The sequence below is a fragment of the Siniperca chuatsi genome, linkage group LG22, assembly GCF_020085105.1.
Source record: "Siniperca chuatsi isolate FFG_IHB_CAS linkage group LG22, ASM2008510v1, whole genome shotgun sequence".
Taxonomy (NCBI): Eukaryota; Metazoa; Chordata; class Actinopteri; order Centrarchiformes; family Sinipercidae; genus Siniperca; species Siniperca chuatsi.
The window spans coordinates 15,842,203-15,869,810 of record NC_058063.1 but is presented as its reverse complement, the minus strand read 5'-3'; the positions used below and the strand labels follow the sequence as shown (position 1 = coordinate 15,869,810).

At 40.5% G+C, this 27,608-nt stretch overlaps 1 protein-coding gene across 9 annotated transcripts in view; it reads left to right on the top strand.

Annotated features, from left to right (window-relative positions):
* Positions 1-25,595, top strand: part of clcn3 (chloride channel 3) — a 40,834-nt gene extending 15,239 nt beyond the window's left edge. For 5 of the 9 annotated variants that reach the window (XM_044184554.1, XM_044184560.1, XM_044184558.1 and 2 more), the window contains 13 exons: positions 5,756-5,916; positions 7,571-7,670; positions 8,417-8,604; positions 9,751-9,873; positions 11,295-11,501; positions 11,677-11,757; positions 11,875-12,127; positions 12,859-13,151; positions 13,242-13,428; positions 14,205-14,603; positions 14,915-15,131; positions 16,896-16,971; positions 22,501-25,595. In XM_044184554.1, coding sequence (XP_044040489.1) covers positions 5,756-5,916; positions 7,571-7,670; positions 8,417-8,604; positions 9,751-9,873; positions 11,295-11,501; positions 11,677-11,757; positions 11,875-12,127; positions 12,859-13,151; positions 13,242-13,428; positions 14,205-14,603; positions 14,915-15,131; positions 16,896-16,971; positions 22,501-22,674 — 2,459 coding nt within the window. In that variant the 3' untranslated portion in view covers positions 22,675-25,595. Of the gene's footprint in view, positions 1-5,755; positions 5,917-7,570; positions 7,671-8,416; positions 8,605-9,750; positions 9,874-11,294; positions 11,502-11,676; positions 11,758-11,874; positions 12,128-12,858; positions 13,152-13,241; positions 13,429-14,204; positions 14,604-14,914; positions 15,132-16,895; positions 16,972-19,426; positions 19,465-22,500 lie in introns of all 9 variants that reach the window. The other 4 variants (XM_044184556.1, XM_044184562.1, XM_044184557.1 and 1 more) reach the window with 3 other exon arrangements.
* The last annotated feature ends 2,013 nt before the right edge of the window (positions 25,596-27,608 follow it).

The window sequence follows — 27,608 nt, the reverse complement described above, 5'->3', positions numbered from 1 at the left end:
ACTGTGGCCTTGTCTCAACTTTTCAAAATCAACATGTTATATGTAAACACACAAAGGAAAAGGTGTAAAAGAGGCATTTGAGTCCTCAGGCTTTTCGGACTTTGATCCATTTATTTGTCAGCCTTTCATGCGACTCCGGGGATTCCACCGGTCTGGTTATTAGGCTGGCGTCGGCCAAAACAAGGCTCTTCAGTCTATAAGGAGGTTGTCGGGCTCAGTTTATGATGCTGATCACATGATGGCTGAGCAGACTAACTCTTCTCCAACCCAGTTGACCCAGGGTGTCCTAGCCAGCTTCCTCTAAACCTCTCTGATCTGATTTACTCAACAGTAGTAGAGTAGGCCTAATACAGGGGAATACAGGGGTGGTCGTTAAACTGAAGTAAACCTGGAATTTCTCCAAACATTAGACACAGAAACCTCTGAACAAGCAGTTGTTTGATGCTCATTTCCCACCTCATTGATCATAGTAACACATGGAAGCCATGTCAAATTCTGCTCACTTAGAGAAGTGGTGTTACTGACAGTCAGCAAGCCTGTGTGTGCACTGACGTGGCTTTTAGCCCTGATGCAGGCTGAACAGAATCGCCGCCTCACTGTACTAATGCAACTAAAGCCTTATTTTTATGTGTGTGTGTCTTTTTGTCTGCGTGCCCGCTGAACCGTTGGAGCGTGATGCTGGCAATGTGCTCGTATGCAGTCCCCTTCGGGTTCTGTTTTCCGTGGCGTCACCCTCGCTTGGCTCCACACTCCTGATACTACTGATGGATGCCAGTGGTGCAGCATCATCAGGAGGGGCTTCTCTGATTTATCTAATCAGTCAAATCCCCAGTTTTCTTACTGGAAATTTTGCAGTAGTTACTGCAGTGTAGAGCCGCAGTCTTATCTTTGTGCTCTGTTGTCTTCACACACTGACACTGCTGGGTTGTTGTCATTTAATGTTTTGTCTCCATAGAACATTTTTTGCTCACTTCATCTGCATTTTAGTCTTTCAGGAGCAAATGTATTGAAACAATGAAATTATACATTTGCTGTGAATCATAAAAAACTCAATTTCCTAGAGCATAGGGTGTTATTTTGTGACCCCGCTTACAAAATGTACAGTTCTGGATCTTTTTTTTTTTTTTTCTTTTTGTTGATTGTTGGTGTATTTTCTTCTAAGGCCACAGATAATTGAAAAATTGTAAAATTAAATATCTTAATGTCAATTTAGCATTATAAATATTCTCAATTGTCAGAAGTCGACATCAAGATGCTCAGTATAAACTGGGTAGTTTTGGAATAAATGAATGAATGCAATCTGTATTGTCCATTATGAAATTTGTTACATGAGCATGGACTGAAAAGTCATTACCGTCACCATCTCAGTCAATGGGTGGTTTGAAAGGCCTTTTAAGAAATCAATATAAAATGCAGTGCTGTCAGCCCCTATGAATCCCTGTGTTTATTCAGGAAACATTTTGTCTCTTTGTCTTGAGTCAGAACTCTAGAAATAGTGACCGAAACGGGTCGCCCAGTCCCTTCAGAGCAAGATTTATTATCGTAACGCCTCTCTGACAGGACAGCAAAAGTAACTCTCCAGCATAGTTTTTCCTATTCTGATCTCTCTGCCCAGGTTTTTTTTTTGGGGGGGGGCAAGTTAAAGACCCTCCCAGTTATCCTAGCTGTCTCTTTTCTGCCCGCACTGTGTGTAGGTGCGGAAGTTAAACGCACCTCCAATTAAGGTTGAAGATGGGAGTTGGTCCTTTTTTTCACTGGAAGTAATTGTGAAACTATGAAAACTGGGTATCAGGGATGGCGGAAGATATGAAACAGACTCAGAACGGTTGTAATTTTCATTATAAAACTCCATTATGTCACCAAAGTTGGTATTGAGATTTGGTTTTTTTACACTGTAAATTAACTATTTAGACTTCTAATTGACAGGTGCACAGTTGTGTTGAAGTGTAATCACCAGAGCCTGGGTGAGCTGGTGATGCCAGCAACAACGTTGTTGTCCACATTGCAAATTGTGCTCCCGTTCTTGGGAGTTTGGACTCCCAAGTTCAAATTCGATCTCCCAAGGATGTGAGTTTGAACGTTGCGTACTCTGTATTCAGAAAGGCCTAATGTCAGTTAAACTGTAGTTGCCGTGGAACTGTGCCAGTAGTGGTTGCTAAAGGCAACTAAATGTTCAGCTGAAACTGCTGGTTTCAGAAAACCATTAAAATAATAAATAAAGAGATACCAACTTTTATTCAGTAGACCAGAATTCAAAGCAGCTGCAAGACATGACGCACATTTCTTAAGGGTTGTAGGTCTTGTTTTATTTTGGCTGAAACAGCTCACTCTCTTGTGCTTACTATGCAGATGTATAAACTGATGACTCAAAGGAAAGTAGATCATAAAACCATGTCAATATTTCCTTTAAAACAGTTAATTAGAAAGTGACACCACCGCTCATCGCTCTACTGTTTGTTTCTTTTTGCCCTCAGGTGTCCAGTCTGTCTGTTGGTTTAGAAGGATCATGTCTTAGTTATTGACTCAACAAAAGCAGTTTGATATGGAAGTCTGTGTTTTTTGGAAAGGACTGAGTCATCTTCATCCCACCTCCCCTTCTCTCTCTCACACACACACACACACACACACACACACACACACACACACACACACTATCCCTGGACCGTCCAGACTGTCGCCGTTGCTCTGAAATCAAAATGGAGAAAGATAGTATCAGTCTCCCTGCCAAGCCTGACACTCATACTGCTGCTGACTTACACACTCACTTCGCCTTTCTCTTCTCTGGACAGGACATGTATCGGCTGGTCAGATGAAAGCTACACTTGGCCATTTTGTCCCTGCTTCTTGCAGACGTTCTCACTAAAGGGTTTCGACTTATTTCCCATCTCCCACATCCCATCAAACATCAAAGGCAGTGATACGAGCTAATAAGCTGCACTTTCAAAGGCTCTGTCATGGCCCACATTCGTAATGTGGGAAGTCTCTGGGAAACAGGCTTTATCTTCTGCTTATGACTCAGTCATTGCGGATAAAAATGTCACTAGTGTGCAAGAGTTTTATTCCAAACTGAGATGTATATAATTTGATACAATTTATCATCTGCTTTTCATGCTTTTCACTTCTTATAATCTCTCTCACCTGTTCTGGATATTTTTTTTTTTGGTGCATTGATTTGTGTAGCTCATTTATTATATGGTCATACCTTGGTATTGTTATAGCAGTATTTGCAGTGCTGTAATGCTTGGAAAAGATGCAGATCCATCAAAGGGACTTTTTATGTTAAATGCAGAGCCCAGAGAGTCAACAGCTATGAATGAGGCCTTGTAGTCACGACCCTGCCCCCGTTGTAGTTATGCTCAGGAGATTACAAATGTAGGGGAAAAGATGTATTGTGGACTGGAATATGTATGTTTGCTGTTCAAAAGGCCACAAGATTATCTGCCCCAGTATTAACCGTGATGTGTCATTCGATTGGCATTACTCTCGCCCACATTTCGCAGTGTGAGAGCCACAACATAATGTACTTTTGTTTCGTATTGTTACAGATCACACCAGTCAAAAAATGGCATGCCAGGTGGGAAATAATTTCTTTTTGTTTGTGTACTCAAAGTGCCACTTCGGCAGGAAACAAACTGTTGTTTGTGGTTCCTTTTTATTCTGAAGTTAAATCGATCTGGTTAAATAGTAAATATTGAATTAGCACTTGAAGGCATATGTCAAGTTCTTTGCTTTCTACCCTCAATGTCTGACTGAATAAAGACCTTGCATTGTGTTCCCATTTGTCTTTCATGAATCTAAATTGCAGTTGTTTTTAAGGGTAACTCAACACCATCTGAAAATATAACTTTTTCTGAACAGTGATACCACACCCAGCAGTGTCCCTTGAATCTTTCAACCAGAAATGGTCAGTGAAACAGTGCTTTTTGTCTTGGTGTTAAGTTTCTCTTTAAGAAACAGTGAAATACAAAATACATTTTTTCTAGCTTTTATCTTTAAGCTCTGTCTTAATTGTCCTGTTAACCTGCAGAAGCTAAATATGCTCTGACTGCCACTTCACTGGGACTAACAGTACCACCTTTTCTCTTAATTAAGTGAATACTTACTTTGTTCAGTGCATGAGCTCTGTTTGCCATTTGTCACTATTTAGCTTCTGTTTTGTTACAGATTTAGCCTTAATGTTAACACACCCAGTTATGACACCCATTTTCATGTGAATTAATCTGATATTGCTGAATGTGCATGGATAGGAGAAACAAGTTGTACTTGTGATGTGTCACATAATTATTTTGACTCTTGACTCTTCTTTGTTCTTCTGAACACTTAAACAGAAGCTTTAACTGTTGCTTGGTACCTCCCTTATGTCATTGTTGCACACTGTACTGCCTTTGTATTGCAGATGAAGAATATATTTGTTTCATCACAAGTGGGAGGATTAGACTTGGCTTTTCTGACTAATTCAAATGTAGAAGGACAAGTTTTCCCTAATTTATCAAACACACTTTGTGCCAGATTCAACATGTGGCAGTGCATTTTTAAGTTGATGAGATGGCCTTCTTACACTTGAATATTGGAGTTGACTTACTGAATTATCTGCATAATCTTCTTAAAGGCAGTGGACAGCATTTGCTTTGTTTAGTTGTTAAATAATTAATATATCCTGTGACTAATCACTTTCATGTTGAAGTTATTACTGAACTGACTGTACATGGTTATTGGGCCTATAAGCAATCACATTGCCTTGCAGCCTGTAGGCCGATACAATCAGACCAGCACTAATAAGACTGCCAGACATACGAGTAGTTAAAGTTTTTACTCTGAAAAGGGCAGAGGATTTTAGGGCTCCAAGAAAAAGCCAACAAGGCATCTGTTAAAGGGTTTAAATGTAATTGAATTAGTCTGGATTTTACAGAAAGAGCTTTTAGTAGAAGTTCCTGATTGAAGTTTTGCTGTTCAAAATATAAAAGACCATCTCACAGCAGGAGAATCTGAGCAGAGAGAGAGATTTCCTCCAGGTATTTCAGTGAAAGTTTACTCATCCAAATGTTTCAGCATTGCAGATAAACCTCCACTCCCTTATCGTTTTTTGTTCCAGATGACGTGATGGACTGCAAGGTTTTTCTCAGTGTAGCTCTGACAGTGTCATTATATCTCAGTGGTGACTGTGTTTAGCTCTGCAGTGTTTCTGATGGGCCAGATAATCGAGGAGATGTAGCTCTAATGTGCTGCAGGCAGCACTATGATGGATGTCTTTTCTTTTCAGGAGCATATATAAGGATCAGATGTACGGCAGAGCTGCATGGCTAAAATATCACATTACAAGATTTTCTTTTTTGTTTTAACATTGTAAACATGTTTGATGGTGCTTGTTTCTTACTGATCCATGCTGCAGAGACGGAAATCATTTGCCAAACAGAGTTCAGATGGGTTTCTCTGGAAAAATGGCTCTGAAGGAAAATCAGTTGTTTGTATGTGTATACAGAGTCTCAACAGTGTAGATTCTAAGGCAAAAACTGACATTTTATGTTATATCCTGCATGCTCTATCATATTGTTTTGTTTGAGATAAGCCTCTTCATCTTTTTTTTCTAATCAAACAGTTCACCAAAAGATATTGTTTTGAACACTACATATATACTTGCATACATAAGATGCTTCTTATGCATTTAAAAAGTTAAATAAAACATTTATGTATTTTTTTCTGTGAATTTTGCGAATTCTTACAGTCATTACTCTCTTGCTCTGTCTTTCCTCTTCAGGGTCTAACTACGCTATGTCTAACGGGGGCGGGGCACCCAGCAGCACCACCCACCTGTTGGACTTCCTAGAGGAGCCCATCCCTGGTGTGGGGACCTACGACGACTTCCACACCATCGACTGGGTCCGTGAGAAGTGCAAGGACCGCGAGAGGCACCGAAAGGTGAGGAGACTGAGGCTGGCCGAAAAGGCAGCCTTTAACCTCAGTATACTTAAGACGAGCTAGTTTGTACGACATGTACTCCGACCACGACTAAAGGCAAAAGGGATGTGGAACAATTGAGTGCAAGGAGAGACTGTCCGAAAATGTACGCTGTTATCCCCATGTCAAACGAACTACTTCTTTTGTAGTATTACCCCGCCCTTAGAAAATCCAACAACCACTTTGTTTGAAGCATACTGAGGCCTTTAGTCTTAAAACCGAATGTCAGAAGGTTTTTGAAAGCTCAGAATTAGTTTGTAATAGAAGGTTCAAATTGATACTTGTAGCTCAGCCTGTTTCCAGTTCATACTGCTTTTCACATTAACTAGTGTCAGCAGAAAATCTTCTGCTGAAAAGGTAGTGATGTATTGCACACTTCCTGTGCAGCAACAGTTTGTTTGGGTCACACAAAAAAAGAACTGGGTAGTTAAGATCAGCAGTTTTAGCCTCAATGGCTTAACAGAAGGGAAATGGCACAATCTACTTACAGAAACCAAAACTGCATCAACAGAAAATCCAAGAGAAAAGAATTTAAAGACCGAATAAGTAGGATTTTCCTAAAAAAACAAAACAATGTACAGACAAAAAAGGGTCCCTCTCAATCATCACTTATGACCCACTGGAAGTGTGTGGCGGTGTCTGTATCTGCAGAGACCCTGCCCTCTGCCTGTATTTTCTTAGTTTCTTATTAGTTTGCTGTGCTCGGGACGTTTCTAGGCATCAACACCTTTTGGGTGTGTAGCCCCCAGCCAATAACAACACACAGTCTGTGAGGTCGGGACTCATAGCGAGCAGGTTACATTGCTCTCTCCGTCTCTCTCCTCTGCTCTCTCTGTGTCATGGATGTATCTCCAGCACTGGCACAGCGCTGAAACAAAGTGTGTAGATAGGTCGGGTCTGAACTACACACATACGCAGAGCAGAGAGCAGCGGACAGGATGAAGCTGGCTTCTTCTCGCAGGGTTGTGCGGAGGTGTGGGTGATTTCATTTTTTTTATTTGTGCTGTAGAACGTTACCGCCGCTGAAAAATCAGAAAATAACGTTTTATTTCTCTGATTCACTGCTTTGTTCTCGCTAACGCTGCTCCCTTTCTTCATTCATTCTCTAGCTCTCTCTCTCTCGCTCTGAGCTGGGGAGGAGGGGCCAACTTTGATTCATGTGTTTACAAACAGCAACTGACAAATCCTACCAGATGAAGGTCATACTCAATGTAGAAATTTAATTGTACTGAACTCATGAATGGACACACAATAAACTGTTGGCTACATCTCCCTGTCCTGATACAACCTCTCTCTGTCAACACTTAATAATTACAGCCCACTTTCCAGAATGTATGTAGTGCAGAACTCCTGGAAGTCATAACTCTTCTTTGAATACTTTGTCAACCATTGTTTTTATAACCCGGTCTTTATCTGGAATGTAAATTGTGTAATCAACTGTTAGAGTAAATGAATTACTTATCATGGGGAGTTGATATAAACCTTAGACCAACTTGCATTACTGCCAGTATAAGTAATTTCATACTTCATCTAATGACATTTTTCGAAAGCTTATTAAATTAGTTTGCTGTGTTATTATATATTTAATTATGCTGTGTATTCTGTGTGTTTTTAGATTAACAGTAAGAAAAAGGAGTCGGCATGGGAGTTCACAAAGAGCCTGTACGATGCTTGGTCTGGGTGGCTGGTGGTGACGCTCACTGGCTTGGCCTCAGGTAACACACATACACATATGCAGTACAAACACACGCACGCAGCCGTTATTTCTTCTTGCTAGTCACTCTCACATGCTTTGCCTCAGGCAGCTCATGCTCAGTCTTTCTCTTGGTCTCTGTCTTTTGCTCTCACTTAACCACTCGCACAACACACAGACAGATCTTCACCAGTCCTCAAAGCAGCATAATCTACATAAATGATTTATATTTCTATGACCACCAAAAAGAAAGAGAACCAACAAGCCTTTGTACCACCCTGTGAGGACCAGGTAGTCAAATTTAAGTTGCTGTAAAATAGCTTTTTTGTAGGAAAGCTTCTAGTATTTCTAGTATAGAGTAATGTTTCTGTGGTGATTTGGTTACAAAACCTTCCATTTTGTATTTATGTAGGTATTTAGAGAGCGTGACTGTAGGTGTCCCTGCTCTTTGGCTGTCAGGATTAGTGCTAAATTTTAGGAGAAGGATGCCGATGAAAGCCAGTTATTAGGGCAAAAAGCCTCCATGTTGCAGCTTAAACACAGCTTTGTCAGGTTACATTTTGTATTTTTGTATTTTCTTTCAATATAGCAATTTTAAAAGACTTGGGTCTACCTTGCTGTTCTAAATTAATAAGATAACACTCATATAAAGCTAGTAGCATAACTAGCAAGCTAACTGCCTCTGCCTCTTTTTTCTTTCTATCTTCTCTCCTCCCTGCCTTCACCTATTCGCCCCTCTTTTCCTTCCTGGTTCACTCCTCCCGCCAGGTGCTTTGGCTGGCCTGATTGACATTGCTGCTGACTGGCTGAACGACCTGAAGGAGGGCGTGTGTCTGAGTGCCATGTGGTTCAACCACGAGCAGTGCTGCTGGACATCCAATGAGACCACCTTTGCTGAGCGGGACAAGTGTCCTCAGTGGAAGAGCTGGGCTGAGCTAATACTGGGGCAGGCCGAGGTAGATTAACACAGGCACATGATAGGGACATAAGCCGCTGCAACAGCATTTGTCTTTGAATTTTATTTATTCAAAGGCTTAACTTAACATAGAGACCAGCATTTATTCCAAATTTCCCGTTTTATGAGTATATTTTATTCTATTTTAGCCTTCATATTTTCTGATTTGCTCCTGTTTTAATATGCTGTTTGCTGCTAATGCAGGTAAAACGTCTTCCATGTTTACCTGTTGTCTTGATAAATTCAGTAAAATGTACATTTACATTATTTACATCAGTGCAACAACATGGTCCTATCATATGCACCACTCCGTTGCTTTAAGATGTGGGTCATTCATTAATAATTTTCAACTTTACTTTTCTGTTTTTATCAATCGCTATCAAGCTGTCTTCAGTGCAACTCAATATTTCCTGCACTGCTGTTTCACATTTAAAGCACTCCAGCACCACAAAGGGAGTAATCCCACCCTTTCCTTGTAGGCTTTTAATTTGAAATATATACAGGAAGTATTCAAGATTCAATGACAATAACTTACAGCAATATTAAAACTGTGTTTCTGTTCAAAAGAGGAATTGAGGCCAGCAAAGTGGTGAATATGACTGCTGTTGTACTGATGTAATTAGTGCTGTGGAAATGTACATTATTATGAATTTACCATGTGAACTACAGGTGATTTACTCCCCAACAATGTCTTTATCTGGCCTTTATTAGTGACCTGCCTTAAGATAATCATTCACAATAATACAGTATAATGATATATCATATGTGAAAGTGACAACTTTAAAGGTGATAATAATGATCAAAAACGAGCAGAAACGTCTTGACGTATTCAGAGTTTAAACATTTTATCACCCACTGTTTAGCCTGTGGGACAGTAGTAGTATGTAGAACTTTAACAGACTGCTAGTGCTATGAAAAGTTAGATGAATATGAACATGTGTATCGATAGATTAGACTCTTGTCATTGTGGTCATTCTAAAAGATTTATATATACAGCTGAAACCTTAAAAATATGGTGTCTCCTTACCTTGAAAGCAGTCTGGCAGTTCAATGGTGTAATAAATCCTTGAAAATATTTGGTACCATTGAGTTTCAAGGTGTTGACTCTTTTACCACTGCTGCTCTCCTCTTCCTCTCCTCTCTGCAGGGCCCCGGCTCGTACATCATGAACTACTTCATGTACATCTACTGGGCTCTGTCATTCGCCTTCCTGGCTGTCTGTCTGGTCAAGGTGTTCGCTCCCTACGCCTGCGGCTCGGGGATCCCTGAGGTGAGGAAAATGTTGCTTTTACGAAACCCTTTCAGGTACACTTGAAACTTGAATGGGGCCGTTTTGAAACCTCCATGGTGGTGCATTGAAGTTCTTGTGGGAAACTCCAACATCCAAGAGTTGAGAGTTGGCTTTCATGCAGCAACATTTCAAACAGTGTCATTTTTTTCTTTTAAGAGGATTTTGACAGATATTCATTTGGTAAAAGATTTCTGGAATGTCTTGGTTCAGTCACAGAGCCCAAAACTAGGTTTTGCCACAGAAGGTATCAGTTTTATCAAACTAATGATGTTGGCAGGTTATCTCTTTGAGTGTCTTTCCTGTTTTCTGCAGAAATTCTACACAAGCTCTTTCACTCTGAAACAGGTTATTGATGTTCTGTTTTATCTCCCGGTTCTCTCATTTTCTCATGTCTGATCAATTTGCTCTGGTGGTAGTAGTAAGTACACATGAAATAGAAAGTCTATAAATGTAAATATAAATCTGCAGCTGCATCATTATATAGTTATGTGCACTCTCTGGGATCCACACAGTGTTTTTTCATGCTTATTGGTTTTCCTTTTAATGTCCCGAAGTGGCTTCAAATTGTTAATTCAGTGGGCAGCAGGGAGAGATGTGGCAGGTTTGACCGTGCTGTGAAAAAGCCATTTTAAGGTGAGCACTCTGAGCTTTCAAAAAGCTATCTTCTTGTTGCCATGGGAACAAGAGAGCTGGAACTGCCTTGCCAAGTAAAGTGTGTGGTAGACGTGACAGAATAGAGGAAAAGATTAGAAGGTAGAGATGCAGATGAAGCAAAACCTGAGTGAGTTTGCTTGAAGAGATCGAAAAGCCAACTTGAAAATATTTTATTAAAAGTGGGGGTTGAGCGGGATATATGACATCATCTGCCTGCTGATTTTAATTGGTCAGACATGGCTGACTTTGGCTGTTTCCTGTCAGCTCTCTACTATCCACTGCCTAATAAAGGCATAAAATGGCCCAAAAAGACTAAAACAAAGGGAAAGAGAAACAAATTTATTGACTAATTGTTTTTTATATGATTTTTGCTTCTGCAAAAGAACACAAATTACCTATTTACAAGGAAGTTAGTTCCAGTGGCTTTAAAACTTTTCTGATTTACAAAATAAATGCAAATCCGATTACTCCACTGTACTGCTGAAATGATTATTTGATTAATTGATTGATAGACAGCTGATTGCCAACTACTGTTCCAGCTTCTAAATTGTGAGGATTTGCTGCTGTTTTATATCACAGTAAATTGAATATCTTTAGTTCTTGGACTATTGGTTGAACAAAACAAGCAATTTGAAGACATTACCTTGGGCTCTGGGTAACTGATGGGCATTTGTCACCATTTTCTGACATTTTATAGACTTAATCTCTACCTTCCTCTTCATCTCTACCCGTCCCTCTGTCCCCAGATCAAGACCATCCTGAGTGGGTTTATCATCCGGGGCTACCTGGGCAAGTGGACCCTGATGATCAAGACCATTACTCTGGTGTTGGCTGTGGCATCTGGCCTCAGCCTGGGGAAGGAGGGCCCCCTTGTCCATGTGGCCTGCTGCTGTGGGAATATCTTTTCCTACCTCTTCCCCAAATACAGCAAGAACGAGGCCAAGAAACGAGAGGTGAGAGGGAAGAAATGTATGTTACAGCAACACAAAATGCTCATTTGCTACTTATTCCCTTTGTAGTATTCTATTATTATGATATATGACTGTGTGTTTCGAGTCAGTGTAGTTGTTTGTGACTGGATGTAAGACCCATCACATCAGCCGTGGTGCGTTTGTTTTGTTCTCTCAGGTTCTATCTGCTGCGTCGGCGGCTGGGGTCTCTGTTGCTTTTGGAGCCCCGATTGGAGGAGTGCTCTTCAGCTTGGAGGAGGTACAGCTTCATTTTCATGCTCCAAAATCACAACAGAATGCTTAGTGTAAATAGCAGTATCATCGATTAAACTTTTCAACCACAGCGAATCTTGTAAACTCTCTCTATCTCCTCCAGGTAAGCTACTATTTCCCTCTCAAGACGCTGTGGCGCTCCTTCTTCGCTGCCCTGGTGGCGGCCTTCGTCCTGCGCTCCATCAACCCGTTTGGTAACAGCCGTCTGGTGCTGTTCTACGTGGAGTATCACACACCGTGGTACCTGTTTGAGCTCATCCCTTTCATCCTTTTGGGAGTTTTCGGAGGCCTCTGGGGAGCCTTCTTCATCCGCGCCAACATTGCTTGGTGCCGGCGGCGCAAATCGACACGCTTCGGCAAGTACTTTGACTTGACTCGTGATACAAATTGGGATATGTTAGCCCAGGTGTTTGAAGGTGAAGGTAGTTGTTGGAATTGATGGGGCTGTCTGGAAGATCGCTGTCAGCTGTTTGTACTAGCAGAGAGAAGTCAAATGCCAACATGATTTAGATGTGGGAATAAAAGGTTCAGGATTGCAGCTTGAAGCAGCCATTAGAAGACACTTATGGTGGCAAGAGAGGGCTATATGGAGAGATTTTTGTCTATATTAAAGGATAGGTACACAATTTTTCAAGTCTATGTGAAAACAATAGGCAGATGCCCATATTAACATTGAAACAGGTTTTACTTGCTGTAATCATTCCTCTTCTTCATACTGGATACATTAGAAGATCCCTTCCTGATGCTCTTTCAGTGTAAGTGACAAAATCTACAGTCTTATCAGCTTAGTTTTTTCCCCTATATCAAAGATCAACTTAATGATTTGGGGAGAAAAGCATCTTCACTCAAAACAGACAGAAACAAAGTATGTTTAGAGCCAAGCTACTGGCACTCTACCACTCTTTACAGATTTGGGTTTTTTCAGACTGCGTTTCACGTTGCATCACTACTGTCAGATTTTCTGTCAGATGTTTTAGCAGACACAACTCTGATGCTTTGTAATATGCATCGGTATTTGATTTTAGTTCCTGGTTAGAGGCACAGCATGCTAACACAATCTGACATGTTGCATTGTCCCTCTCTTCAGGCAAGTACCCGGTGTTGGAAGTGATCTTGGTGGCGGCCATCACAGCTGTGGTTGCTTTCCCAAACCCGTACACGCGTCAGAATACCAGTGAGCTGATAAAGGAGCTGTTCACCGACTGTGGCCCGCTTGAGTCCTCGCAGCTCTGCCAGTACCGCAGCCAGATGAATGGCAGTAAGGCCTTCACTGACAACCCCAACCGGCCGGCAGGGTCTGGTGTCTACGCCGCCATGTGGCAGCTCTGCTTGGCGCTCATCTTTAAAATCATCATGACGATATTCACCTTTGGACTCAAGGTGATCATTGGATGTTTTTTTTTTCCTAATGGGGCAGATGTTTTACCCTGTGTGTCTTTATCGACACTGAAACCAGTTTCTCATCCTTAGGTGCCGTCGGGTTTGTTCATCCCCAGCATGGCCATCGGGGCGATTGCAGGGCGAATCGTTGGCATCGCCGTGGAGCAGCTCGCCTATTATCACCACGACTGGTTCTTGTTCAAAGAGTGGTGCGAGGTGGGAGCTGACTGCATCACTCCAGGGCTCTACGCCATGGTGGGGGCCGCGGCATGTCTGGGTGAGTCAGCAGAAATGTTATTGTTAGTGGGTCAGCATTGCCACCGGTTTGTGTCAATGCTTTCAAAGTTTTTTTTTTTTCTTTTTTCAAAGTTATCAGTGCCAAAGGGTGGGCAATATGATGATAATGTATTCCATGAGACAATAGAAATTCGTTTATATTGCTATCCCTTTAATATGTGGTTTGTATTAGAACATTTTGACCAATTCTGATATTGCATGAGCAGGACTGGTTTACTGCAATATTGGATTTACAAGATTTTTACCTCAATAAGAAGGTTATTTTATCAATCAAGGGGTTTCTCAATTGACTTTCTTTTACAATACCATCATACACATAATACACATATCAAAAAAATTAAAAAAATTATGTGATCAACGGTCCAATCTTTTTTTCTCTTTTGCAAAAGGAATACCTCTGCAGAATAAACACAAAAGATATTATTGTTCACAGAAACAGTTTGTCTGGCTATTAATCTACACAACACAACTGAATACAATCATTCACTTGGTTTCCAATGCTCAATTTTTTAAGAAAGTTTAAACAAATTAAATTATCTAGCATCATGTCACTTGATTAAAAGACAACTGACAAATGTATAGTTTTCAAACAACAAACGTAACAGTAAAATGTCACTGCAGTGGTGACATAATTAGGGAAAACAAGATTATTTGTAGATCTATATGTCTGGTATTTAACTCCACTCTGTGGGTATTTAATGTCTTAATGTTCATTCTGGTAAATATAAAAGTAAAATTTGTCTCCTCTCTACTCAGGTGGTGTGACACGTATGACCGTCTCCCTGGTGGTCATTGTCTTCGAGCTGACTGGTGGGTTGGAGTACATCGTCCCCCTCATGGCTGCCGTTATGACCAGCAAATGGGTGGGAGACGCGTTTGGCCGTGAGGGAATCTACGAGGCCCACATCCGTCTGAACGGATACCCCTTCCTGGATGCCAAGGAGGAATTCACACACACCACACTGGCCCGGGAGGTGATGAGGCCTCGACGCAGTGACCCGCCATTAGCTGTGCTGACGCAGGACGACTTGACAGTGGAGGAGCTGCAGGCCACTATCAATGAAACCAGTTATAATGGTTTCCCTGTTATAGTGTCCAAAGAGTCCCAGAGGCTGGTGGGCTTTGCTCTGCGCAGGGACATCACTATCGCTATAGGTAACTCCACAGAGCAGGACAGTTTCAATGAAATAGTTTCTCCCACATTTCAGTGCAAAATGTGAAAACAGTAAGAGCGCACAAAAATAGTATCACCAAATTGGGACATAAGTCATTACATGCTAATTGTCCTTAAGCAAGACAACGAACCCCAAAATGCTCCCAATGTGTATACATGGGAAAAAGTTGGACAAAATCATCTGCCAAATGAATGCAAAGTAATGGAAAGGTACTATTTTTTGGTTATAATGTGTGTTTCTCTTTTTTCATATCTTTCACACCACTGTTTTTTCTTGTTCCTTTCTCAACAGAAAATGCTCGTCGCAAGCAGGAGGGCATCATGTTGAACTCCAGGGTGTACTTCACCCAGCACGCACCCACCCTGCCGGCCGACAGCCCTCGGCCCCTCAAACTTCGCTCCATCCTGGACATGAGCCCCTTCACCGTCACCGACCACACCCCCATGGAGATCGTGGTGGACATCTTCAGAAAGATGGGGCTGCGCCAGTGCCTGGTCACTCACAACGGGTAAGTAGGAAATTAAATTGTCTTAGGAGGAAGGATGTGCTTTAAGAACAGCAGGTGAATCCTTGTCACATCCTTCGTTCTGCCGATGTTATAATCCACTAAGCCGCCTGAGGTCGACAAACATTGCACATGTGCACACTGTCTGGAGTTGCATGGGCTTTCAGATCCCTGTAATGTGCATGGCCTGGCCTAACCGCTGTGCTGCACTTTCTTTACGCCCCTACTGAGCATTAACAAACGGTCTCCTCAGAAGAAGAGACCTGAGCTGCTGAAACTAGCAGCAACTACATAACAGGTATCATGTTGGGAAATGTAATATGTCAATAAAATCAGTTGATTGTGTTGTGTCTGAAACTGAGAAGTGAAAAGAAGCTCATTGAAAGAAAAAATCTGAACTTTTGAGGTTTGAGATTATTTTTCAGACCATGAGTATTTAATTTAGAACAATGATGTTAATTTTAAAGTTACTGAAAATAAATGTCTCATGATCGGTCAGACTCAGGAGGTCTAGGCTAGGTTTTACAGATTTGGGTTTTGCAGAGAGCCACCTGCTGGTTTGATCTAGGAATTACAAGACAGATTGGTCTTAATAGCTGATTTACGCATCGATTTACAGATCACTTCTCTCAGTTTGCTGTGACAATCACCAGAGAGGAGCTGTGCAGCAGTGTTTGGTTTTATTTGCATATTTATGTTTAACTATTTTTATTTGCATTTTAAAGGATAAAGCTGCCGTTATTCTATATTTTCTTATTGTCAATAAATCTCATGAAAATAAAACAAAACCAAAAATGTAGTTTCCAACTTCTCTGCCCTGTCTGTTGCACTCAAGTCTATTTGCTCCTACTTCAGAAGTAACTCTTTAAAAATAGGTCACGGATACAATATATAGATTAATTTCTCTTTAAAGGCTAAGTAGTTTCCTAAAACAGCTAGGCACTATCGGGATTATTTTCTCGTGGATTAATACACATTTGGTGCTCTAGTGAGTATTTACAGCAGCAGGACGCTGTATGTGAGATCGACTTAAAATAAACTACAGTGCCCATGTTTATTACAATGATGTCACATGTCGCCCAGTGCAACAGTGTGGCTCATTGATATGTTTGTAATAGTGTTTGGGCAACAATGGTCTATGGCACAGAGGAATAAGCTATATCAGACTTAATTTATTGTTGGTTTTGACATTAAGAAAAACATAAAACATCACCAGACTTATCTTTTAACATCTGCAAAGTTTCCATCCAAATTTACTGCAAATTTTAAACAAATTTCTGGAAAATCAGCAAAATAAAATGCAAATTAATGTGCGTTTCCATTCACTACTGTGAATATTAGGAGTTGGGCGCATCAAGATTAACAGTTGGTGGCACTAGTTCTCCAGTTGGGAGCCATTAAACCATTGCAGAAGAAGAGGGCGCAACAAGATGACGTAATTAAAAGAACGCTTGTCAAACCTCAAAGTTTAAACCTCATGATTAAAGACATAATAGTTTATTAGATGAGTTAAATACTATACATCATAACACATGTGAAATTTAAGTTTTATTAAGTTTTGTTATTTTTGTTAAAATTGAGTTGTGTAATTTTGAGTTGTATTTTATGTTAACATTGAGTTGTCTGTTTAATATTTTAAGTTACACCTGTTATGTATGTTTTGTGCTGCTGCTGTTTGTTCTCTCTCTGTCTCTCCTCTGTTTGTTGTTTTTCTTTATTTGTTGTTGTTTTTTGGGCAGTTTACCAAGTAACAGGTGTGTGTTTCAGGATTGTGTTGGGCATCATCACAAAGAAGAATATATTAGAGCATCTGGAGGAGCTCAAGCAGCACACGGAGCCCCTGGTGACTAGCCCCGCCCCTTTACACATGTGACCCCTCCCCCACTTTCGCACCTGTCTCTTAGGCTCCGCCCCTTAAGAGGGATGCATGAAACTTAGTCTGAAAAACTGTTGACAGTTCCCTGCTAAACATTAAGCCTTCCTTTTCTTCTTCTTCTTTCACTTACTGTTCGCACTCTGTTGTCCTTGGGTTGGTTTGGTGTGGATTCACCTTTTAATGAAGTCGTTCATCTTAGAGAAACATCTGTTGATAGACGTTCTCTGACCTCATCTTCATCGCTGGTAGCAGTTGCAGATTTGGAGCCATCGAATAGAGCCTTGTGTTTACTGGGTCCTGTAATGCTTGACCTGTATGGGAACTGTCACCCACATCAGTCTAGAGCCCCTTGCAGACATGTGCTTCATTACGTAAATGTGCTGACAATTTAACACATTGATGTTCCAAATACTCTTGGAAAATCATTACATGCATCCGATCATCAGTCTCCCTAAATTTTCATCTTTAATTTATGCAACTGCTTACAGTGTGAATATTCAGCAAAAAGGTTTACATTCAGCATGTGAGCAAATACATAAGTTAAATGAGTCATCATCTAACATTTTGTCATTGTTAACTATGTTTGAGCCCTGTCACATTGTAGGCTAAAAACTCTGCTGCAGAATCCTTTATTTTATCTTATAAATGATAATATTGATGATAAAATGTATTCTGAAATCTGGGTTGACAGGACTTGTGAGCAGCTGAGCGTCCCTCGTGCTAATGATAGTCATTAATTAAGCCAAGGGGATTAATAGTCTTTCAAAATAAGTTTTTAAATCCACCACTGATGCTGACGAGAGAACTGAGGACTCTTCTGCCTTTTGTATCATTATTGTCCACCTCACTCTCCGTGTCACTGCTCCCTCTCAAGAAGTATCATGCAAGCATTGCAGCTTCATAATGGCCGTGTTTGAATACAGTCATTATGGAACATTTGCGTGTATTATGAGATAAATAAGGGTCAGTAAGCTTTCAGGTTGTGAAATTATGTTTAGAAATCATTTCAGTCTTTGTAAGTCTGAAAAAAAACTGCCAAAACCTGCATTTTTGGCAAAAATGCAAAAAGAAATTGTACTCAACCTAACTGTGTGCACATCTTTTAAAGAGGAGTTTTAAGACCTATAAAAATACTTTGCTTTAATAATAATTTGTCTGATAAGTTAAATTACCCAGTTAAAAAATCTTAAAATTACATTTATTCTTTCTCCCTCATTGGAAAATTCAGAATCTATAAAAATGCAAATATTGTTCATTTACAAGCTTAACGACTCACCACAAGATGTCTCCTACTTCACTGTAAAGTCCATTCTCATTCTCAACACTGGAGGCTTTCAACATCACATTTGTGTAAGTTTCATATTGGACCATGATCGTCACAAATCGTGCTCGTACTTAGATGAATTAAACTCAGATTTAAGGTGAAACTGGTTCACAAGACCAATATGAAAACAGTGTCAAACTCTGCACAAACATCATTCTGCACAGTGAAGCTCAAACCATCTATCCCACTGAAGTAACAATAAGCTAAACACAGTTTGGAGTGGAGGGGGACTTTAACTTCATTAGCACACACAGTGTGAGAGTTTCACAAAGAGTTTTCTGTTTTCCTCAGAAGCAAAAAAGTAGTTATTTCTTCTCAGAATCTTTGCGAAACCTCGCCGTTGATATAATTTGTCTACAAATTGTATCTAGACATTTGCACATTTTTTTCACAATCCAAAATCTTTTCTACAAATTTGAATTTTTCATGCAGAGTTTTTTATTTACAGGTGTACATAGGGTGATAGCCGACCACAGACTTTGAAATTATTTCTGAACATCATTTGACAACCTCAAAATCCTATCGACCCTTATTTGATCCCATAATCTTCTCCCTCTACTATAAAGCACATTTATAGTAGTCAAAAAGCCATTAAGTTGTCAGCTAGATGAAGCCGGCAATTTTACTGTTCCCATGTCTGAAAAGGGCTCAGTAGATTCCCAAAGTGCAGCTTTGCAACTCATCCCCATTAAACTGCTTTTACACCTACTGTAGCTCTGCTTAGTGTTGTCAGCTGCATCATGCTAGCACCTTTTTAATAAGGTGTTCATCGAACTAGATCTATTGAAGCGTTTTAGATTTCTGATATATAGTAACTACATAGCTTAGAAGTGTTTTGGTATAATTCTGATTTATATGCTGTATAACCAATCAAGAGATTCAACAGATATAATTTCTCAGCATGTGTGCAGTCATGTAACCGTGATGCCTGTTGTGTGTTTCCCCATCTTCCTCCCACAACAGTAGTCGCTCATTTCATTTTGAGAATTCACCCACCCTCAATTTTCTACCTTCATTAATGACTGCTTTTTCCTGTCTTTTTGTTTTTTAAACCCCCCTCCCTTCTCGACCCCACCGTTTCGCCCTGGGTCTCCACAGATTGACGACATCTGAACCGTCGCCTTAACAACCACTTGGCGAGTAGCTAGCCGCCTTGGGAAAGCGGACCACTGTTAGAGGGTGGTAATAGAAGGGAGGGAGAGGGAGAAGATCTCTAGTGATACGATTCATTCCCATACTTCCCTCATTCTTTAGTGGTAGTGAATGCTGTGGTGCAGTGATGTTGTTGTGTTGATTGGTGCTAGACAGTAGTGCTGTAGTGACCTGGCTAGTTAAGCGTGTGGTGATAAAATGACCTTGATGAAGTAATTACTAATCCCGTGCTTTAACCTGCCAATGTTTCCTCTTAGTCAGCTGTGTCCTGTCCTCGTCACAAGAGAGTTAACAGATTTATGTTGGGGTTTTTTTTTTTTTTTTTTTTTTTTGTTTCAAAGACGCATTTCATTTAGCGCCTTATCAGGATCATTAAAACATACAACAAGCCAAGTCCTTAAATAAGAGAGCACATCAATACACGCACACAGTACATATGCTAATTACTAACTGTACCCACGTTTAACTTTAGACGAACAATAAAAACATCGTAGGCCCACATCATCTGTCTCTATATGAAGAAACAGCATGTAAAGCAGTACACAAATAAGTTAATATTTTTTTTAAATGAGGAAAAGAAAACATTGCAAATTATTTAAAAGGATAAAAATACATTAAAATAAGATACAAAAACTAGATAGTGTTTAAGTGGACGTACGTATAGTCAGAAAACACTATGTACCATAAATATATATTTTTCTTTTCTTTCATATTTTGCCACTCATTAACCTTTTTTAACCATAACCAGCTTTCTAGAGGAACTATTTTGCATCTTTATATTACGTCAGGCCAATAAAAACACCGTTGCTCTCTCTACCAACATATCCTGAATTCAGCCAGTTATACCTGTTTTCTGATGGTCTGGAGTCATTCTGGGAAATGTGGAAACTAAATGAGGGTGCACCTTGAATATTTGTCCCAAATTTGTGAGGAGCCCTTTTTTGACCTTGCTGTCTGTGCTTCATGTGCACTCCTAGATTAATACAGAGCAAGGTTAGTTATACAGCATGCATTGTACCTTCTCCCCTTAGCATAGTTGCTAATTGTTTTATTGTAAATAGGTCTTAAATTTAGTTCAAGGTAGCATTTAAATGGGATTTAATATGTCATCAATTTGCCGTTTTGTGACCTGTAAATGCCCTGTCTCTACCTCCCTAATGATATCACTTTCTGGTCAGAGTTTTCAAACGTGAAACAGCACTGGACACTGCCGGCTTACAGGGAACATTGCCTTCACCCCTGACCCTTCATGCACTCTGATCTGTACCTCGTCTCCCAAGCCTCTACGACTGTCTTTGTTTACTTCGATGGTTTTAAAATGAACAAGACCAGTCGTAGATCTCAGCCGCTCTTGGGAAACCCGGGTCTGATCTGTGTGACGCCCCCCCCACAGGTCATCTCAACTCCTCTCACTCAGACCAGGGTTCAAATGAAGCTGAACGTCTAATGAACAACACATGAACTCCTTGTGTCCGTATGACAGTATTAAAACAGCCACATGAGCTTTTTGGACCCAGCTCTGCTCTCCTCTAGCTGTGTAGCAGATGGACAGCTTCTCCTCACCGCTATCCTCTAATTTGACTTCAGATGCTTCTCTTCACTTGACCTCAGACTATATTCACGGCTGAATTCAAGAGCACAAGTATCGCCACTTTGTGGTTATTTCTAATGTTTAAACAGCTGGCAAATCAAAGCCATTTGACAGTTACCTCAGCCTGCGATGTGCTCTTGAATCAGCAGGAATAATCTTGACTGACTGAACATTTAGCAGCTTGTTGCAAAGTCAGACCCAGTCTTGTTAGTTGGGTCGATCAGGTAAATGTGTTTTACAGTAGAGGGAGAAGAGGAGAAGGAAGCAGCTCTGTCACATGAGTCACATCACTATGGAAATGTCGGTTGTCCCATCACAGCTACTGGTCTTACACTGTAAAAACATGCCGGGAGCTGTTGCTCTGTCATTAGCTCAGTTATGCAACTCTGCTCCACACCTGGTTTTACTGAAGTTTATGGTCCTAGTGTTCAGTATGAGGACATATTTCTACAGCTCAGATCATTTATATTAATTTCTAAAAGTTGAAATCCTTCCGTATGTATGATCTTATGAAGACACTAGCATGAGTTTCAAACTAATGTGATTGTGGAATTACATCTAAAAAGTGTCACATTTTCATTTCATTTTTGATGCCAGTAAGAGGGTTAATGATTATCTGACAATTTACAGCGACATGTATTAATTAATGCACTAGCACAAGTCCCAAGAAAACAAAACAATTATCATAGATGTATTTTTAGACTTTCTCCCAATGTAATTTTAATGTATATTGAGGTAAAATACCCTTTTGATATGTTGTACATTTGTATTAAGTCTGCTGTAGACTCAGTTAAATTTGTCAAAACTTAGAGCCCATTCTAAACCACAGCTAAGCTAATCAGATGCTAAGTGACACAGCAACAGCCCCTTAAAGTTCCCATAAAATATATTTCAAAGTGGCACATCCTGGAAAAATGAAAAGGAAAATGATTTCTGACTCCTGTGACACAGACGTCCCCTCTTCTCCTTCTCGGAGGTTCTAACTTTTCTCCACTTCCTGTCTGCTTGTAGGGTCCAGTGTTTCCTTCTCACTAGCTTTTTGGACCGATAGCCAATGAAACGGCTGAGGCAGCGACTGAAATGACACCCTGCTCGTTGGTAGTGGGGTGCTGTTTCAGACCTGCTTTCATCCCTTTTTTCCTCTGGTTACTCACCTCCTCCTCCTGCTGACTTTTGCTTCCTCAGGGATTCATGTTTTTGTTGGCCAATCAGTGTTTATGATTCATATCCAATAAACCAAAATTGAATCCAGTTTAAATCACGTGCTTCTCTCTGATTGAAGACTTCCTCGCCATTTGAACAAAACCTGCCAACAAAAACATGAAGATGTTTTCTCTCCTTCACTCCAGCTGCAAACGACCAGCACCTCCTCACTTTTCTAAACCTCCTTTTCTTTCCCTTTCCTCCTTTTCTTTGTCTCCCTCTGCAGGCGGCTTCTTGGTATTATCACAAAAAAAGATATCCTTCGTCACATGGCTCAAATGGCAGACCAAGATCCCGAGTCCATAATGTTCAACTGATCCGCTCCTTCCAGGACGGCCGGGGGGGAGGGGGAGACGACAGCGAGGAGGAGGTGTGCCTGCTGGATGGCTCCAATCTCTGACATTCGGACCCTGTTATTTCCTTTTAGTTTTACAGCTTTGTAGACCCTGAACCTCGCCCGACTGACTGTGGCCCCCAGAGACTTACTGGCCACGAGAGGGAAAAGACATGATGAAAGACTTTGTTAGTATCATTCTGGCTGCTGAGGACACGAGGAGGTCACGGGTTGAAGGCACACACATGAGGAATGCACACACACAAAATCACAAAAACACACACTTGTGCACTTGCAGACACCTCAAACATGCATGCTCTCTCTCGCTCTCTCTATACACACACACACACACACACACACACCTCCCCTGACCTGTAACAATACACCCATTTGCACTCTTCATGTGCCTCACCCTTGTCCTGTCTCCGCTGAGGTTGTGGTCACCTGGCTGGGGTCAAAGGTCAGAATGAACCGCTGATGAGAGATGCGATGAGGGACCTTGAAACTGCCAGGCTTCAACCTCACTTTCCTCACCTCCTGCACACACACCTGACCTGTCCGTCCTCCAGAGAAATACATTGTTTACCTGTGAATTAAGTGTGTGTGTGTGTGTGTGTGTGAGAACATGTATGTATGTGTGTGTGTGTGTGTGTGACTAACGGCACTACATTCCAGCCAGGTTACCATGGTAACTGAGAGTACGTGCACCTGCTTCCCCCCCCTGAAACGCGGCAGCATCTCATGATCGCATGGCCCACAGCTGCTCCCCTGGGTACACGCCGGCCTCAATGAGATGGCTTTAACGTGTGCGTGCGTGAGAGAGAGCGAGCAGAACGTAGAGACACAGATGGGTACTGTATTTCAAGGACAAAAATGTTCCCTTTTTAGATGGAAAAAAGTAAGACCTTTTGTGAGTGTGCATCTTAATTTCTGAGCCAGCTTGAACTGTGTGTGTGTGTGCAGGTTGAGTGTGTACGTAAAGAAAAAAAACAGGATCAAGTGTCCAGGTTGAGTTCTTCTGTGTTCTGTTACAGGAAAACAAAAAAATCAAGTTTCCTTGTTTCTTCTCAAACTATTACTCTTGCTTCTACTTTTACACTGTTGATCTTGCTATAATCAATTAACCTTTTACGGCTTGAAGCGAATCAAAGCTGGAAATGTGCACTGTTTTTTCGGTTAAAGGGGAGAAGGATGGCGATGATGCTACACTACGACTTCTTGTTTTCTTTTTCTGTAATCTGTCCACGTCTTTGGGAAATAATGTCTTGTATTTTCAAACAGGAACTAGTGTTTGTCATATGATATTCTCCCTTTGTTTATCAGAGGAAAAGTAGGCCAGTCATCTGCTCTCTAGATAGTTTTAACTCTCCATCCATCTTTGGAAACATGAACCTTATTTACACAACAAAAAACAAATTTTCCACCTGGGCAAAGACTCCAAGAAACAAACTATTTCAAAATGTAAAGAGATATTTTATCTATCTGGCACTGTCAACAGTTGATAGTGTTTGATTTAACCTACATTGTGTGCCAGACGGGTGGAAGTTGACAGTTCAGATAGTAAGATTTTGAATTTTAAATACATAAATAACTGCAACATGCTTTAAAATGACAAAAACAAATTCCAACAAAAAACATGCTGAGATTTTAAAAGTTTTAAAACGAACAATTTTTAATTTGAAAAAATGTCTTCTTTTTTCAATTACTAAGCCCAGTTTTGGTAAAATAGCCCAAGTTAACGTCTCTAAATTGCTTGTTTTGTGGTCCTAAACACAAACATGTTCGAATAATAATATAAACCAGAGTAAAGCTATAAATCCTCACATTTTAGTAGCTGGAACCAGCACGTTTGCCATTTTTTGCTTTATAAATGTCATAAACGCGGAATCTTTTCAGCACTAAAGAGATGACTTCTTCCAAACTTGATACTTTCTTGTGCAGCAAAAACCCACCAGCACAGATGTCGATTAAACATGATTAGATGGATAACTTTTTTTAGCCTGTGACACCTTTAAATGAAACACCTTTCAACCCCTCGTCAGAGGCTATAAAGAACAAAGACTGATGTTACGTTATGTTCCTAATGAAACTATCCAGTACTGCAAAGATAAAAGAATACATTAATATAGTTGCTAAAATAATCTCCACCCAAGGTTTCAAGCTGTACTACATGGACTTTTAAGGGAGTGCTGAGAACAGTTCAAATCCACAGCTCCATGACTATTGCACAAACTCATCTGCTGACCAAGACTGTTTGATATGGTTGAAGGCTCTGGAATTAACGAGTAAGTGGATCTTAATTTGGAGATTGTTTTGCCAGCTTCTGTTTCCAAGGTCAAGAACAAACTCAAACTTAGCTAACTGTGTGTAAAGGTACTGTCTTTATTATGTATTTCGTTATGTCATGTCCTGTCAATCATCTCGCGACCCTCAAGAACCACTGACATCAATGTAAAACAAACATACAGTGCCAGCCTGGCTACATCTGCCGAGTGCCTGGCAAAGGTTTCTAGGCTTTTCACACCCGTATTTTATTCCAAAACCCTGAGAAAAACACCTGCTGCTCCCGCTAACCTTTCCCCTCTTTGTCCTCTGAACATGTGTTGTGATCCTTTAAGTGCAAACGATGGAGAGATGGTGAAGCAGGGATAAACAGTAGCACCTTACCTGTAGAGAGGCGGCAGTAGTGTGTGTGTGTGTGTGTGTGTGACTGTCCTGCTGTGGGTCGACAGGGAGCAGGGTGTCGTCTTTGTTAACCAGTGCTGTTGCCTAACATTGTATTTTCAATTACTGATCTCAATGTTTTTTTTCCCCTTATTTTTTATTTTATTTTATTTTTTTTAATTTATGGGTAGTGTCTATAGAGTTGTGCATTATTATTATGAAGAATATTATGTATGATTACATTGATTGTTTGATTGTACATTTAAAACAAAATATGTAAAGTTTAAATTTTGTTTTAAATTAAAAGGAAAAAAGAGATTGCACAGGGTGGGTCTTGCTGCTTCTTTGGGGTTTTTCCTGACAGCTTCTCCACAGATCTCTGGATTTACAAATTATTATTTCTTGGCAGATTTTTAGGGTATTATAATTTTTCAATACTGGTGGTAACAAGATACCCATGTTTCCATAACGATACCAAAATTATACTTTATTACTTACTCTAAGGAGTATAAGGATATTTTTTTTTCTTTTGTCAAAACAAATTCCACTCAAAGTCCACTTGCTTGCTTCTTCTGGAGCTTTTGACTGTATCTGTCTTAATCAGCAGATAAAGTTTGCTGCTGTTTCTAAGGTCAAGAATGAAATGACAAGCTCAACATTTAAGCCAACATGGACGATAAGTCTTAAAAGTGCCGTGATAACTGACCCGTGTGATACTGTCAAAAGCTCCAGAACAAGCGAGTAAGTGGACCTTGAGTGGAGATTGTTTTGTCAACTGCTGTTTCTAAAGACTGTCAAGCCCATGTTGTTGTTTTTTTTCTACTTATTAAAATAAGCCAAACTTCTGAAATGTGCAAGTTTAAAACACACAGACCTAAAAATAGAATAAAAATTAGCAAAATGATTTAAATCAGGGAACATTTGATAAAAAGAAAACATGACCAGGAATCTGACAGGTTTTGATTGTCGGTGCTAAACACATTTCAGTTGGTACTCAAAAGATATTGAGGTTTTAAAGACCCCATAAAATGGACAGTCAGTTTTTTTTAGAAAACTAAACCCCCAACTTTATGAAAAATGCAATACTAAATCACTGGAGTGCCCCTTTAATGGTGACCTCATCCTGCAAGTAGGGGGCAACAAAAGTCCAACCAGTAATAATCCCACTCTTTCAAATCAAAAGGTTTTTATCTATCGGTTTACGGTTTAAAATGATTCCTCATTGTGTTATGCGCTGTCCTGATATCCTGTTTCAAAAGGAGGGACTTCACATTGAGGGAGAATAGTTTCCTTTCCAGCTTCCAGCAGCCATGCTGTTAGGGTCATAATATGTATTATATGTAATAAACAGAATATTACAACCTTAAAAATAGCCATTGTTTGGGTAAACATGAGCTTTACTGCAGGGCGTCTGTGTTGTAAGGTGTTTCTATTATTTTGTCCACCTTCTGTACTCAAACACATTATGAGATCTTGTTATTGTCCTCAGACTTGCAAAAGCTCAACAGTGCAGTGTCTGTCTGCTGCAGAATTTGCGTTAACAGTGGCTTTACTGTTGGCACCCTGGGGTGGCAGTGGACTGGGAGAGGTTTTTGGCTGAGTTTGTTTGGGGGGGGATTCTCTGCCTGCCACTTCCCAAACACAGACCAGCTTTTGTAAAAAGTCCCCTTTGTTTTCAGTTTGAAAGTGGCTCAGAGACATGACAGACTGAAAGAGCTGGACTGCGCCATGTCTCCTCGTGTCCTGTTACAGAACATCTATTATTCATGGTTCGGTCGGTCAACCTGAGACTTCAGGTTTCTTAGTTTTTTCCTTTTTTTATTCACCTGCTGGCGTCAGTTAGCCTCCACTGCTTCTGCTTTTTGAGAAAAACAAACAAGATTTCTACACCGGATTCCACCTAACATTCACATATTTTAAAGTATTTGTTGGCGGATTTTAAAAAAAAAAGTATCTTTGTTAATCTGGTGAATGTAGGTTAGTTAGTTACATTTGGATGCAACATTTAAGCAGACGCTCCGTTTAACCTGCATGTCCAAAGTAAGAGTATGCATTTTTAGGACACTTGTCAGAGAGGTTTCTGTGCTTTTCTCCCGCTGAACCCTTATACATCCATACCCTGGAGGATGAAGGTTTCCAGCTCTGTCAGCAGACTAGTTTCCTCCGTCACCTTTGCGTCACATCAGAGGAGACGAGCTTGTAACCATGGCTACCGCCGCCATGACAAGAGTGTCTAGCTTGCATTATTAACACTCAAGGGCCCTGGAAGGGTTGAAAATGTAATGCAGGAAGTCAAATGTAGCCATGGACTCAGTTAGCTGTGGGCTAACAAATAG